Below are 17,040 nucleotides of genomic sequence, written 5' to 3' on the forward strand. Positions count from 1 at the left end.
CTGTTATCAGTTAAGAGGAATTTTCCCATTCTTTCTCACCTACCTAAATTGTAGCATCATTTCCCAGCTAGAACTCTGAAACTGCCTCCATCTCCAAGATTCATTCATGGAAAACCCTTTGTGTGTTTTCAGGTTTGAAGCAGCCAAGCTTGTCATGCAGTGGCTGTGCAACCATGAGGATCAAAACATGCAAAGAATGGCTGTTGCTATCATTTCCATCCTGGCTGCCAAGGTATCTGAACTCCCATAATTGAACAGTTTTCTGTAGGAAGCTGTCTCCCGTTGCAGTTACTATTTTCTCCAAAACCTATGTGCCAGAAAAGTTAGTAAGCCTCTTTGCGAGCCTGTTTTTTCAGGCTACATTCAGTATTGCAGAATTCCATGTTGATCAGAGATTTTAGTCTGACCTTTGGAGCCTGTTGCCGTGAGTTATATTAAACTCACACTAGTGAGTTTTGGGACTTAATTACTTTGTCTTCTGCTTGTTTGCAGCTTTCAACAGAACAAACTGCGCAGCTTGGTGCTGAGCTCTTCATTGTCAGGGTAAGTCTATTATCTCCTCTGTGCAAACCACTAGATAGTCTTCATTTTCAGGCAGTGTTGTGTATTTCAAAACATTATTTTTGTTACTTCTACCAGGATATATTCATTTATTTTTATAGAAGCAGCTTTATTCCTCAACAGATATGGAAAGAGCCCTGAACTAGGAGTCAGATGACCTAGGATCTAACTGTAAACTCAGTTTGTGAACTTAGACAAATTTTGTGAATCATTGGAGCCTAAATAAACCTTAAGATAGTATCTAGACCTAAAATTCTGTTATTTTGTTATTTATGAAGAAAATGTAGAGACCGTTGTAGGCATGAAATTGTGCTAGATGCTTTGGGGGAAAAGATAATTTAAATAACAGACAAATGATTTTGATTTCTCAGTTAAGGAGATGATACAATGAACAGCAAAAAGTTAAAAATCTTTAAAGAGAGTAAATATAAACAGTGTCCTAGGGAGGACTGGAGGAAAAGTCTACTCTTTTTCCTTTTCTTGCTACAATCCTGGCTTGAGGTGTTTAAACAATAATGGTAGATGGAAAAGTCAAATGAAAGACTCTCCTTTTTTTTTCTTTTTAAGATTTTATTTTTAAGTAATCTCTACACCCAGCATGGGGCTCGAACCCACAACCCACAACCCTGAGATCAAAAGTCACACTTGCCACCGACTGAGCCAGCCAGGTACCCCAAAAGACTCCCTTTTTCTGTGATTTACGTATTATGTATGTAATGAGAAAGTCATTCCTTTGATAAATATATGTAGCTAGCTCCTTGCTAGATGTTAGGGATTCACATTGAATTATATCTATAATTTCTGTCCATAAGAAGTACTAGAGAAAATAGCTATGTGGATGTGGTTGTAATACAGTCTAATACATATAATAATAGCAATAGGAATGAAAAGAGTAATATAAAGAAAGGAGAAAGCTGTGATGGTATAATAGAGTAGGAATTCTGGAACTAACACATCTGGGTTTATTCCCAGTTCTGGCAGTTAACTAGCTTGGGCCATCACATAAATTTACTTAGAGGTTATGAGCTACTTTGTACAGTTACTATGAAGATTAAATGAAAAGGAAAATAAGATTAATTGAAGGGGAAGCACCTGGCTGGCTCAGTTGGTAGAGCATGCAACGCTTGATCTCAGGTCATGAGTTCAAGCCCCACATTGGGCATGGAGCTTACTTTGAAAAAAAAAAAATTTATTTGAAGTAATATATGCTAAGTGCTTTGCACAAAATAAATACATGTTAGATAAGAAGGGATGCTGATTTTATTTATTTTTTACTATTTTCAGGGATGACACTTTAGTTTTAAATATGGCTTTTCATTGTTATACATGTGTTTCAGTAGTTTTGGTTGGAGATATATTCAAAGATTTTAAGGAAGTAATTCACTTATATGCTTTAGGGGAAAATGAAACTTAGTTTAGCAGGAATTAGTAGCAGTAGTAGTAGTAGTAGTGATTATCGCTAGCCTTTATTTAATCTCTTGATTATCACCCACAGTTTACAGATGAGGAAACAAAGGAATAAATTGCCAAACAAGGTTACACAGATGCAGATTTTAGTGCCACGTTCTTAGCCACTTAATGATTATTAATTCCCCTGAGGTGTTTTTATTTCTAAAAAATTTTTTTCCTGATCTGCGTGTAACTTTACCCCCAAAACTATAATCAAAAAATGGAATTATGGATGCCTTATCTAGGTTTCAAAATATTTATCTTTCAGACTTAAATTTCTTGGGTTATGGCTATGACAGAAATAATTTACAAATGGAATTTCAAAGCTATTATCTTATTCAATTCCAATATAGACTTTGATTCTCTTACTATTGTATGTAATTTGTTCTTTTTTTTTCCTTAAGGAAGACTTGGAATTCAATAGAATTAGGTCTTCCAATTCTTATTTTCTCTTACTAAGTTGACTATGATCAAATTACTTAATATTTCTCAGTCTACATTTCCTCTGCTGAAAAATGAACGTAACAGTACTATAATATAGGATATAATTTGCTGATACTTAATAAATGTAGATTCCTTTCCCTTTCTCCACCTCTACTTTTTTTGTCCAGGATCTAAATGAATATATGTTGTGACTAATTGGGTAAGATAGTTTTCCTCAGCTCTAAATGGTTTGCTTTTTATTTTATTTACAGGGTACTAGATTATAGGTATCATCAGAATAATAAAGTATTTTTGAAGATCCTATACTTTTTTTTGTTGAAGGAAAAAGCCTGACCAAAGAAGATGTTTGTTGTACTTTTAAAAACTTTTATAGGAAATGTTTTAAGCCATGAGACCAATCTTCATGACTTGTGATTACCACGACTAATTATAATAACAGTTTGTGATGAGAAATTCATTCTATTTCTTTCAGCAACTTCTTCAAATAGTGAAGCAGAAAACCAATCAAAATTCAGTGGACACTACTTTGAAGTTTACTTTGAGTGCACTTTGGAACCTCACAGATGAATCTCCAACCACTTGCAGACATTTTATTGAAAACCAAGGGTTAGAACTCTTCATGCGGGTTCTAGAGGTTAGAATGGGAATTTAGCCTATAGTTTTGACATTGATTGATTTTAAGTATTCATTTATTATATTTGGTTATTTAGGTAGTTATAGGTTTCTCTTTCTTTTTACAGTCTTTCCCAACTGAGTCATCCATTCAACAGAAAGTCCTAGGACTTTTGGTAAGATAAAAACATATAAACATTTCCTGCTAAATTCCAAGCTGTAATCAGTTATTTTCCTTCTGAGGTAGTACATTGAAAAATGCTTCTCAGGGTGTGTGGGTGGCACGGCTGGTTAAGTGACTGACTCTTGATTTCTTGGTTTCCACTCAGGTTATGATCTCAGGGTTGCAAGATTGAACCTCACGTGGATTTCCATGCTCAGCACAGAGTCTGCTTAGGTTTCTTTTCTCCCTCTCCCTTTGCCCCTTGTGTTCTCTACCATCCTGCCCTGGCACACTCTCTCTCTCAAATAAATAAATCTCAAAAAAGGGGGGGGGGAATTTTTCTCTATTTGTAAACACCTAATGACATTAGAAAATATATACAATATAATAAAATGAGAAAAGCAGGCTATAAACAACATATACATACTAGATTTTCACCACATTAGGGGCACCTGGGTGGTTCAGTTGTTACACGTCTGCCTTGGGCTCAGGTTGAGCCCTGCATAGGGCTTCCTGCTGAGCAGGAAGAGCTTCTCCCTCTCCACTCTCCCTGCTTGTGTTCCCTTTTTCACTCTGTCTTTCTCTGTCAAATAAATAAATAAAATCTTTAAAAATAAAAGGATTTTTACATTAAAAGGAAAAATATAAGTTACATACTTTATTATATATGATTTGGTCTAGTATAGCGCTTCACTGTGAGCAATTTTACTTTTATAATCAGAAAAAAAGTCTCATGAAAAAATATCACTAACTGGGGCACCTGAATACCTCAGGTGGTTAGGCATCAGATTCTTGATTTTGGCTCAGGTCATGATCTCAGGGTTTTGGGATCAAGCTCCGTGTCTGGCTCTACACTTGGCAAGGAGTCTGCTTGGGATTCTCTCTCTCCCTTTCCTTCTGGCCCTTATCCCACTCACACACCATCTAAATAAATAAATAAATCTTTTTTGAAATGTCACTAACCTGTAAGTGTCCTTACATGCTATGTTTGGTAATTAATAATCAGTACTTAAAAGACTGCTTAACAAATTAGACATTCCCTAAATTTATTAGATATAGATTAAAGTGAGCCCCCTAAGATTTTGAGGCAATGTTGAAGGAGCAAATGTTTATTATGTTTAATCACTGCAACAGGAGAAGTGCCTATATGGTGAAAGCTATTTTAGAGCAGACCTCTGCTCTTAAGAAATTAGATAATAGGAGGCATAGATGAGTGAGTTAAAAAAGTTATAGATTAGTGTTTGTTTTACAGATGCATGAGTATGAGATAATAAATGAGATATGGATTATTGGGAAAGGTGACATTTAAAGAAGACCTATCTGTTTACTATAGTTTTAGTTTTTTATGAAGTAGAAAATGTAAAAGGACCCAAAAGCCCAGAAATAGGGAAGTATTAAGCAGATCATAGTTTTTGATTGTTCTATTCAGGGTTCATAGGATTATTAGATACAGAAGTTGGTTCACATCACCATAAGAAGAAAAGTAGAACTTATTTTAAATACTTAGAAAGCTTGTAGAGCTTTAAAATGCTTTTCTAGCAATTTTTTTGTGGGCAGAGAACATACCTTGATTTAAGTCCTTTGGAATTTATTGAGACCTGTGTATGGCCCACAATATGTTCTATTTTGGTAAATGTTTCATGTACACTTGAGAAGAATATGTATTTTGCTGTTCTTGGTATAATGTCCTATAAATGTCAGTCAGTCTAATTGGTTGTTATTGTTCAAGTATTCTTACTGATTTTCTGACTGCTTGTTCCAGCTGATAGGAGTTTTGAAATCTTCAACTATAATTGTTGATTTATCTATTTCTTCTCACAGTTATATCAATTTTTGCTTCATGTATTTTGGAGCTCTGTTATTAGGTTCATAAGCTGTTAAAATTGTTATGCCTTCCATTTGACCCCTTCTCATTATAAAATTACTTTCTTTGGGTGCCTGGGTATCTCAGTAGGTTAAGCCTCTGCCTTCAGCTCAAGTCATGATCTCAGCGTCCTGGGATCGAACCCTGCATGGGGCTCTCTGCTCAGCAGGGAGCCTGCTTCCCCCTCTCTCTCTGTGTGCTTCTCTGACTACTTGTGATCTCTCTCTGTCTGTCAAATAAATAAATAAAACCTTTAAAAAAAAATTTTTTTTTTTATCATTTCCTGCCCTTAAACAGTTTCAGTTATTTCAGATAGGAGAGTAACTCTGACACCTTTTTACTTCATTTTGTCCAGAAGTATGTGTCCTCATCAATCTTCCATCAAATAGAATTAAAAATGAGAAATGTGTCTTTTATTTATACTACTCTTTACATATCTTTTAGTGTAGGTATGGTAGCAATGAATTTTCACTCAGGTTTTGTTTGTATGAAAAAGAATCTTGCTTTTACTTTCAAAAGTTACATTTCTTAAAAAAAATTTAAATTTCTGCTGATTATTGAGTTAAAATGGATATTTTTTCTGTTCGATTTTTGGGTTTATAATTTTCATCAAATTTGGAAAAATTTTGGCCTTTATATCTTTACCTTGTATCTTTAAATACACACACACACGCATATATACGCACACACTTTTTTTTTTTTTTGGTACCTTCTCTCCTCTCTCTTTCTGGGATTCCAGTTATAAGTATGTGAGATTGCTTACTATTATCTCATAGGTCACAAAGTAATCTATTGGCTTTTCTCCCAAAATTTGTTGTTGTTTTTTCTTTATCTGCTTTTGCTTAGATGTTTCCTCTAGCTCTGTTTTTTAGTTCACAAGGGGTTTTTTCCCTCCAACATCTCATCTGCTGCTAATTTCACCTGGTATATTGTTCATTTCAGAGATATATATGTGTGTGTGTATATGTATATATAAATACTTTTTATTTCTAGAAGTTACATTTAAATCTTTGTATAGCTTCATTTTCTCTCTTCAGGTTTATGTTTTCCTTTCATCCTGAGTCATATTTATAACATTCATAGTAGCTATTTTAAGTCTTTGTATGCTAGTTCTATTATCCCTGTCATTTCTGAGTCCATTTTAGTAACAGAGTTTTTCTCTTGGTTTTAGATCATATTTTCATGAGTCTTTGTATGCCAGATAATTTTTGGCGAGATGCCAGTCATTGTGGAATTTACATTGATTTTTGCTGGATATTATTGTTTTTCTTTAAAGAGTTTTAGATTTTGTTTTTATAGTTGAGCTACTCACAGATCAAGTTGTTCCTTTCAAAGCTTATTTATTTGCTTTGTTATAGTGGCTTCAGATTAGACTTTATCCAAGGACTGATACATAATTTAGCTCCACTCCTATGCAATACTCTATTATGTGATGTCTTCACTCTGCCTGGTGGGAACGTGTACTTGTCCTAAGCCTCTGTGATATGGGGATGTGTTCATGTATTGCTTTCTGGTAGTTCTTTTCCTAGCCTCATGGAGCTTCACTTTGCATCATACTCAGCCAAGCATTTAAGGGGATTCTTCTGCAGGTATCTTTCTCTCTTCCTCTCTGGAGCTTTATTTTTTCTAGTACTCTGTTCTGCACATTTTTGCTTCCTTGGCCATCTTGATCACCGATCTCTGTCTCCTCAATTCAGCAAAAACTGCTGGATTCTCTTTAGGCTCCCCATACCTGCACAGCAATCCTGGAAACTGCCCCATTTGAATACTTTCTCTCAGGTATAGACATTCTTGTATACCTGTTGTCCACTATCAAAAAACAGTTCTCTAGTTTGTCTGGTTTTCTAATAACTTCTTTATGGCAGGAAAGAATGGCCATAATTCTTTTTTTTTTTTTTTAAGAACTTTATTTTTGTTTTAAGTAATCTCTACCCCCAACATGGAATTTGAACTTACAACCCCAACATCAAGAGTTGCATGCTCTACTGTTGAGGCAGACAGGTGTCCCAAGAATGGCCATCGTTCTTTTGATGTTCTGTTTTGCTCTTTCCTTTGTTTTTTGTTTTAGTAGTGGTGTCTTTGTTGGGGGGTTGGCATTTGTTTGTTTGTTTTACTTTTTTTATCAGTTACTGTCTCACAGTATGAGGTTCAGAGCTATCTACTGCTGTTATTCTTATTATGGATTGTTTTCATTGTCCATTGTAATTTAGCACTGTGATTTATCATCTTCTCTGGGGCTTTAAGTTCAAAGTGTGTCCTCAGAGGGTCTTTGTTTCTTTCTTTTTTTTCTTTCTTTTCTTACTTTTGTCACTATAAAAATGCTATGTAAAAAATGCAAATAGGGAAGAATATGAAAAACAAAAGTAAAATGCCAAAAAAAAAAAAGTAAAATGCCTTTACTTTTTAAAAATTTTTGTTTATTCATTGAGACAGAGAAAGCATGAGCAATGGTGAGGGGCAGAGGGAGAGGAAGAAGCAGGGTCCCTGACTGACTCAGGGCCTAATCCCAGGACCCCAGGATCATGACTTGACCTGAAAGCAAACACTTAACAACTGAGCCACCTGAAATGTCTTTTCTTATTTGAATGTGTGAGATTAGAGAGGAGTGATGATTAATTATTCATGCTGGTGAAAAATAGACTGTACACATTTTAAAGTTAAGCTTGGGGCGCCTGGGTGGCTCAGTGGTTTAGCCGCTGCCTTCGGCTCAGGTCATGATCTCAGGGTCCTGGGATCGAGTCCCACGTCGGGCTCTCTGCTCAGCAGGGAGCCTGCTTCCTCCTCTCTCTCTCTCTGCCTGCCTCTCTGCCTACTTGTGATCTCTCTCTGTCGAATAAATAAATAAAATCTTTTAAAAAAAAATAAAAATAAAAAAATAAAAAAGGGACAGAAAGTGTAATGATTTAAACATGTATTGGCATATGTACAAAAGATGAAGACTGTTATTAAGCCCAGTGAGTTCCTTCTTGGAATGCAAAGGGCCAGTTAGCCATTTATTGTTCATAATACTTTAATTTTTATATCCTCTTTTTTTCCAGAATAATATAGCTGAAGTACAAGAATTGCATTCTGAATTAATGTGGAAGGATTTTATAGACCACATCAGTAGCCTCTTACATAGTGTTGAAGTGGAAGTCAGTTACTTCGCAGCTGGAATCATTGCCCATTTAATATCTAGAGGTGAACAAGCTTGGACATTGAGCCGTAGCCAGAGGAATTCTCTTCTGGATGATCTGGTAGGGTCGTTTGGTATTTTTTAGAAGCATACAAACAACATTCATAGTAGTTAAACTTTCAGAGGCTCATATTACAGTAATGCAGTGCTAAATAAATATTGTGCTCTTTCTTGTGTGTCTTGCAGCATTCAGCTATTTTGAAATGGCCAACTCCAGAGTGTGAGATGGTGGCATACAGGTAATTAGCAAGATAATTAGTATTAAGCTAGTAACCTAGTCATTTTGCTTGCTTAGAGATCATTCCTACTAGGTGTATAATGTATTTTCCCTCAGGCATCTATCTTTTTACTGGTTTTTTAAAAGATCAAAGTGTTTTTACTTTTTTCTGCTACATGTCATTCAGTAGTGCTTCCTTCATTCCACATTTATTGAAGACAAGTGCCAAGGACTTTTTCTGTGTGCTTCTGTGTGCTTGAAATTCAAAGATGAGTAAGACATTCTGCCCACATACAAGAACCTTACAGCTGGGGTGCCCGAGTGGCACAGTTGGTTGGGTTGGGTTTAGCTCAGGGTTGTGAGTCTGAGCTGCGCAGAGCCAGCATGGAGTCTGCTTGAGATTCTCTCCCTCTCCCCCTGCTCCTCCTATTCGTGCTCTCTCTGTCTCAAAAATAAATAAATCATAGAAAAAGAAAGGAAAAAAAAGAACCTTAGAGTCTACTGAGGAAAAACAAAATGTGAATCAAATATAGTTCACTCTTAAGCTAGTTATATGGATAGGGTTCTATGAAATTAAAGATGAGAGTACTTAAATGCACTGGGAAGTGGTAAAATGCTTCCAGAGGAAATAGAGTATGAGCTGAGTTTTGAGAGAAAACTAAGTATGGGCAGAAGATTTTAGGAAGAAGAAATAATGTATTAATGCAGAGAGGTCCAAGACAAGATGACACATTAAAAGAAGTAGCACCAGGTTAGTTTGTGAAACTGTAATAATTTCTTAAATTGCATACTGGATGCCTAACTGTTTATGACAATTAGGTGTCTTGATAGTTAAGTTACTGATTACCAGATATACTCCATATTGCTACATAAGTAATACTATTGCATCTTACTTTTATTCTCTACTTCATAAATGCTGGTACTGGCAACATTTTTGATTCCCCCAACTTAATGTTCTGCCTGTGTTGGGGCAGAAGACCTTGAGAAACAGAAAGGCTAATTCTAGACCCTCATGATATTCTACGAGTTAGTTATCAACTGACTCCTCCTTTTCTAAGTTTCCAAATCAAAGTCTGCTATTCTCCAAATGTTTATTTTCAAGACCAAAAGAGTACTTTTGAAAAAAACATTTCTCTCCGTTAGTACCTTATTCTGATCACCTTCCATCTTTTATACCAAAACTTATCTGAATACTATCCTTTCTCAAATGGCTAACACAAAGAAAAAATATATTATAGTTCACTTATATTAGTTTGAAAATAGTAGATGAAATTTTTAGAATGGAAGCTCAGGAATTATTGCTTTAGAAAATGACACTAAGTATGGGGGGAGAAAATGATACTAAGTATAGTATGTAACTTTTTTCTTTTGAAATTTTAGGTCCTTTAATCCATTTTTCCCATTACTTGGCTGTTTTACCACACCAGGAGTCCAGCTGTGGGCAGTTTGGGCCATGCAACATGTCTGCAGCAAGAATCGTATGTATAAAAAAACCCATGTTTTTCTTTTTTCAGTGAAATTCTCTTTAGACAGGAATACCATTTCTACATGGTAAATTGAGTTGAATTTTTTTAAGAACACAGATTTTAAAAGATACAGTATAAGAGAATCTTTAGAGGTACCTGGCTGGCTCAGTTGGTAAAGCATATGACTCTTGATGTCAGGATCGTGAGTTCAAGCCCCACATTGTCTTTAAACAGAGAGAGAGAGAGGGACGTTGGGTGGCTCAGTCTGTTAAGTGTCTGCCTTTCCCTCAGGGCCCGAGTCCTGCACTGGGGTCCCTGCTTAGCAGGGAGTCTGCTTCTCCCTCTCTTTGCCCCTCCCCCTGCTTATACTCTTTCTCTCTCAATAAATAAAATCATTTAAAAAAAAAAGAGGGGTGCCTGGATGGCTCAGTCAGTTAAGTGTCCGCCTTCAGCTCAGGTCATGATCCCAGGGTCCTAGAATCGAGCTCTACATCAGGCTCTCTGTTCAGCAGGGAGCCTGCTTCCCCCTTTTTCTCTCTGCCTCTCTGCCTACTTGTGGTCTCTGACTGCCAAATAAATAAATAAATAAATAAATAAACAGAGAGAGAGAATATCTTAGGTTATAAACTAAATATATTCTTTCAGAATTAGCTTCATAATACTAGATACTAAATGACAGTGGTAGATGAGGCACTGTTCTGACCTCATGGAGTATGAAGATTAGGCGCCTACAGTGAGTCCATATGCAAAAGCAAAAGCTTTAAGGCAAGCAGTGTTTATGGTTCATTCCAATTTCCACTCCTTATCCTCACAAAATGCCATTGTTTAGTAAGATATTGCTCTCACCACCCATGGTCTCTGGAGAAGCAAGAATTTAGATCAGATTTTGTATTACACTTTTTTGAGGGTTGTGATAATAACTCTTCATTATTTATTTATTAATAAAAACTCATTCCATAAATGAATTGAAACATTACATAAGAAACACTTTAATAGTAGAAACACTTTGGGTATAAAATATTTGAAGTTAAAAATCAGGATCAAGGGGTGCCTGGGTGGCTCAGTGGGTTAAGCCGCTGCCTTCGGCTCAGGTCATGATCTCAGGGTCCTGGGATCGAGTCCCGCATCGGGCTCTCTGCTCAGCAGGGAGCCTGCTTCCCTCTCTCTCTCTCTGCCTGCCTCTCCGACTACTTGTGATTTCTCTCTGTCAAATAAATAAATAAAATCTTAAAAAAAAAAAATCAGGATCAAGGAAAAATAATTTTGAAAAGAAATTAAAAACTATAGGAAAAATAATAGAATGTAAATATGTAGACCATCCATAATGATTCAGGTTCTTTTTGTGACTGGGCTGCAAATCAGCTACAGGATTCTCTTTCTGTGTAAGGAGGAAAAACTATTCCATATCCTCATGGGAATCTAAAGCTTTTCCGAGCAATTAACTATAAATTAAATTTCTTTTATAGGATCTCAATAGGGGTGATATTATAAATGGCCTCATATAAGAAACATGAGCGTCTTGTAGGAAATAGCAATAACATTTTATTAGATACTTTCTTATTCTTTGATGAAAATTCAGTGCATACTGCAAAAAGGTGACTTAGTAAAAACTCTTATGTTGGATAGACAGAGGAGGAGGGTTTAGGGAATGGGATGTGACAGACAAAACTGCTTTGTATCCAACTAAACTTCTACCTGGAAGCTTTTCTGACCTTTCCTACCAAATTCCCAGTTTATTCATAAACATAATCTGCCTCTCGCCTGGGTGGCTCAGGTGGTTAAAGCCTCTGCCTTCAGCTCAGTTCATGATCCCAGGGTCCTGGGATCGAGCCTCGCATCGCATCGGGCTCTCTGCTCAGCAGGGAGCCTGCTTCCCCCTCTCCCTCTGCCTGCCTCTCTGCCTGCTTGTTATCTCTGTCTGACAAATAAATAACTAAAAATCTTTTTTAAAAAATTTAAAAAATTAAAAAAACAAACAAACAATCTAACTCTGATCTAAAAATTTCCTCCTTTTATTATCCCTACAGGTTCTGAGAACTCCCTAGTTTCTTAACAGCCTACCCCCATGTTATATCTAGCTTCTAATCTCTAGGTTTCTTTCTTCATTACTCAAGGAATGGGCTTTTCACAGTTTTGTAAGAGAAAACAAAACATAACAAGGAATAGTATATATTCATATGTGTTTTTTTCTTTTTTAATGATTACTTTTAGGTGTAGGTGTTCATTTAGGTTTATTCTGTGGAGTAACCACCCTGAAAATTTTATTGTAAAATCCACTGTAGGGGGGATGCCTGGCTGTCTTAGTCAGTAGAACACGCAACTCTTAATCTTGGGGTTGTAAGGTCAAGCCCCACACTGGGTATAGAGATTACTTAAAAATAAAATCTAGAATAAAATAAAAAATGAAATAAAATGGACTGGAGGGACACCCGGCTGGCTCAATCAGTAGAGCATGAGACTCTTGATCTGGGGATTGAGAGCCCCATAATGGGTATAAAGATGACTTAAAAAAAAAAAAAAAGACAATAAATAAAATGCACTATAATTGGGGAATGTTAAAGTATTTTATCTCCAACTTGGGTAATTCAGATTTCTGCATTCTTGCTTCCCAGGCTTACTTTATTTAAATGGAATTTGCTTCTCAGTTTGCATTAAAAGTTCTAATGCTGCTTACAGCTTTTAATAATTAAGAGATAGTATGGCTTGGAAGTTAAGGGCACACAGGAATCTACCTAGATTCAAATTATGTTATAGCACTTACTGTGTATGCCAGCTTGAGCAATTTATTAAGCCTAGGATCTCAGTTTCCATGTTTGTTAAATGGGAATAATAATGTTATCTATTTCACATATTATAATGAGCATTTTCCCATATTTTAGAAAGTTTAACAACATGATTTTTAATAATCGCATAACCTTTATCATATGACATGTTAGTTTCCTAGGACTAATAACAAAGTTCCATATGTGGGTGTCTTAAAACAACAGGAAGGTTTGGGGCGCCTGGGTGGTTCAGTTGGTTAACTGTCTGCCCTCGGCTCAGGTCCTGATCCCAGGCAGGGTCTTGGGATCGAGCCCCACATCAGGCTCCCTGCTCAACAGGGAGTCTGCTTCTCCTTCTCCCACTCCCTCTTCTTGTGTGTGCTCTTTCTTGCTCTCTCTCAAATAAAATAAATAAAATCTTTTTTTAAAAAAAAACAGGAATGTTTTTCTTTCTTTTTTTTTTTTTTTTTAAGATTTTATTTATTTATTTGACAGACAGAGAGATCACAAGTAGGCAGAGAGGCAGTCAGAGAGGGAGGGGAAGCAGGTTCCCTGCTGAGCAGAGAGCCCGGTGCGGGGCTTGATCCCAGGAGCCTGAGATCATGACCTGAGCTGAAGGCAGAAGCTTAACCCACTGAGCCACCCAGGTGCCCCAGGAATGTTTTTCTTTCAATTCTGGAGACTAGAAGTCTAAAATTAAGGTGTCATTGGGGCTGTCTTTTCTTTGACAGTTCTAGGGGAGAACTGGCCTTGCTTCTTGCTACAGGTATGTGCTGCCAATCCGTGGCAGTCATTGGCTTATACATGCATCACTCCTGTCAGATGATCATCTTCTCCTTATGTGTCTTCACATTATTTTCTGTGTGTATCCATTTCTGTGTCCACATCTCTCCTTTTCATCAGAGAATACCAGTCATACTGGATTAAGGTCCACCCTAGTAAGTTCATCTTAACTACATTACGAACAACTTTGTTCCCAAATAAGATCACATTCTGAAGTACTGAGGATTAGGACTTTAACCTATCTTTTGGGGGGTCATAGCTTAACCCTTAACATATGCCTCTATACTTAATAATAAATGAACTTAGCAGTAATTTATATAGTCACTTTCCTATTGATGAATGTTTAAGTACCTTTTAATTTTTTTAAGATTTTATTTATTTATTTGACAGAGAAATCACAAGTAGGCAGAGAGGCAGGCAGAGAGAGGGGGAAGCAGGCTCCCCCCTGAGCAGACAGCCCAACGCGGGGCTCGATCCCAGGACCCCGAGACCGTGACCTGAGCCAAAGGCAGAGGCTTATCTTACCCCATTGAGCCACCCAGGTGCCCCTACTTTTTAATTTTAAAATTACAAACACTTGTTTGAGCGAGATATTAATCATACCATTATTTATAATAGCAAATAACTCTAACCTAGAGGTCCAGCAATAGACAAACATTAAATAATGTTGAAATACCCAAAAAAAAAAAGTATATTTGCATGTTATTGTAAGTGAAGACGTGATAGAAAATTATATAAGCAGAAACATACTCTGGGGGCCATGACATAATAACTTATACCAGACTAGCCCTCTAGCCATTAATAATAGAAAATGCAGGGTGGGGAAGATTTGAAACAAATCTTTATAGACATTAGGCAGAAGGCAGCAAAGATCCCCATCCCTGAGAGAGAACCAAGTACAGCACAGCAATTTTATTGAACTGAGGAGACAAAATTCAAGAGTTTGGTAAAATTGAGGTATTGGAGGGATACCCGGGGGCCTCAGTTGGTTAAGTGGCTGCCTTCGGTTTAGGTCATGATCCTAGAGTCCTGGATGGAGCCTTACATCAGGTTCTTTACTCAGGGGGAGCCTACTCTTCCCTCTCCCTCTGCTGCCCCCCACCCAACTTGTGCTTTCTCTCTCTCTCTGTCAAATAGTGAAATCTTTAAAAAAAAGAGATTGAGATATGAGACAAAATTTATGGGATTTATGAGGCAGAATAATGCAGAGGTGACTGCTACATCTAGAAGGGACTTCAGAAATCTTTCTACGGATATCTTGAGTCTTTTGCTAATTAGTGAGTGGTAAATGCCTAGGGTGAGACTCCTTTGGGCTTGAGAAAGAATACCAAGGATCTATTAACTGAATAACACTTGGACCTCACACAGGGTTTGGAAATACTAGAGTTCCAAACAGTAGAAAGAACTTAATACCTGGGGCATTCAGTACAGGTGCTAGAAAAGATTAAATGAGCCCTAAAATAAAGACTTCTCTAGGGCAATCCTAACAAAGCTTAAAAACAAGTCTTGAAATGGTTAAGTTATTTGCTCTGAATATAAATTAACTTATTTTTCCCCAATTTTTTATTTAAATTCTTGTTTGTTAACATATAGTGTAATACTGGTTTTAGGAGTAGAATTTAGTGATTCATCACTCATGTATAAACCCAATGCTCATCACAAGTACCCTCCTTAATACCCATTACCCATTTAACCCAACCTACCCCCACTTAACCTCCCTCCATCAACCCTCAATATGTTCTCTATCTTTTTTTTTTTTTTTTTAAGATTTTATGTATTTATTCGACAGAAATCACAAGTAGATGGAGAGGCAGGCAGAGAGAGAGAGGGAAGCAGGCTCCCTGCTGAGCAGAGAGCCCGATGCGGGACTCGATCCCAGGACCCTGAGATCATGACCTGAGCCAAAGGCAGCGGCTTAACCCACTGAGCCATCCAGGAGCCCCTGTTCTCTATCCTTAAGAATCTCTTATGGGGTGCTTTTCTCTCTTCCTTTTTTTCCCCCCTTTCATGCATTCATCTGTTTTGTTTCCTAAATTCCACTTATGAGTGAAATCCGGTAGTACTTGTATTTCTCTGACTTAGTTTGCCTAGCGTAACACATTCTAGCTCCATCCCCATCATAGCAAATGGCAAGATTTCATTCTTTTGATGGCTGAGTGATAGTCCATTGTATGTATATATCACATCTTCTTTATCCATTCATTAGTCAGTGGACACCTGGGCTCTTTCCATAGTTTGGCTACTGTTAATAATGCTGCTACAAACGTGTCCGGATATATGTAAACCCACTTAAAATGTATTTTTGTATCCTTTGGGTAAATACCTAGTATAGTGCAATTTCTGGTCATAGGGTAGTTCTATTTTTAACTTTCTGAGGAACCTCAATACTGTTTTCAAGAGTAGCTGCACCAATTTACGTTCCCATCAAAAGCATAAGAGGGCTCCTCTTTCTCTATATTTTCGCCAACATCTCTTAATTCCTGTGTTTTTAATTTTAGCCATTCTGATGGATGTGAGGTGGTACCTCATCGTGGTTTTGATTTGTATTTCCCTAATGCCTATTCATGTCTTCTGCCTATTTCTTAACTGGATTATTTGTTTTTTGGGTATTGAGTTTGATAAGTTCTTTATAGATTTTGGATACTAACTCTTTTTTCTTTTTTCTTTTTTTTTTAAGATTTTACTTATTGGGGCACCTGGGTGGCTCAGTCATTAAGCGCCTGCCTTTGGCTCGGGTCATGATCCCAGGGTCCTGGGATGGAGCCCTCCATCGGGCTCCCTGCTTGGCGGGAAGCCTGCTTCTCCCTCTCCCATTTCCTCTGCTTGTGTTCCCTCTCTCACTCTCTGTCAAATAAATCAATAAAAATCTTTTAAAAAATTTTTATTGATTTACTGGACAGACAGAGACACCACGAGAGAGGGAACACAAGCAGGGTGAGTAGGAGAGGGAGAAGCAGGCTTCTCCCAGAGCAGGGAGCCCGGAGCAGGGCTCCATCCCAGGACCCTGAGATCATGACCCAAGCCAGAGGTAGACTCTAAATGACCTAGTCACCCAGGCACCCCTGGATACTAACTCTTTATCAGATATGCCATTTGCAAGTATCTTTTCCCAGTCCATAGGCTGCCTTTTAGTTTTCTTGATTTTTTCCTTCACTTTGCAGAAACTTTTACCTTGATTAAGTCCCACCAGTTCATTTTTGCTTTTGTTGCCCTTGCCTCCAGTGACATCCAGTAAGAAGTTGCTACAGCCAAGGTCAAAGAGGTTGTTGCTTGTATTCTTCTCTAGGATTCTGATAGTTTCCTGCTTCACAGTTAGGTCTTTCATCCATTTTGAATTTATTTTTCTGTATGGTATAAGGAATAGTCCAGTTTTCCCAACATTGATGTGGTTTTAGAATATAGGTGAGGTTTGGTGGCATGAGGTCCAGAGCCAGTGACCAAGAAAGAAGCTAGAGCTGTCTTTGGTGCAGAATGGTGGTTTATTAAAGCATGGGACTGGACCTGTGGGCAGAAAGAGCTGCTGCCCCAGGGTTCTGAGGAGTGG

General features: G+C 37.3%; 1 protein-coding gene across 1 annotated transcript in view; it reads left to right on the plus strand.

Annotated features, from left to right (window-relative positions):
- The window catches only part of ZYG11B (zyg-11 family member B, cell cycle regulator), a 90,552-nt gene that overhangs the window by 52,942 nt on the left and 20,570 nt on the right, over window positions 1–17,040 (plus strand). The window contains exons 7-13 of the mRNA XM_059374760.1: window positions 133–232; window positions 493–543; window positions 2,927–3,088; window positions 3,195–3,242; window positions 8,132–8,329; window positions 8,455–8,507; window positions 9,866–9,963. Coding sequence (XP_059230743.1) covers window positions 133–232; window positions 493–543; window positions 2,927–3,088; window positions 3,195–3,242; window positions 8,132–8,329; window positions 8,455–8,507; window positions 9,866–9,963 — 710 coding nt within the window. The remainder of the gene's footprint in view (window positions 1–132; window positions 233–492; window positions 544–2,926; window positions 3,089–3,194; window positions 3,243–8,131; window positions 8,330–8,454; window positions 8,508–9,865; window positions 9,964–17,040) is intronic.

The sequence above is a fragment of the Mustela nigripes genome, chromosome 14, assembly GCF_022355385.1.
Source record: "Mustela nigripes isolate SB6536 chromosome 14, MUSNIG.SB6536, whole genome shotgun sequence".
Taxonomy (NCBI): domain Eukaryota; kingdom Metazoa; phylum Chordata; class Mammalia; order Carnivora; family Mustelidae; genus Mustela; species Mustela nigripes.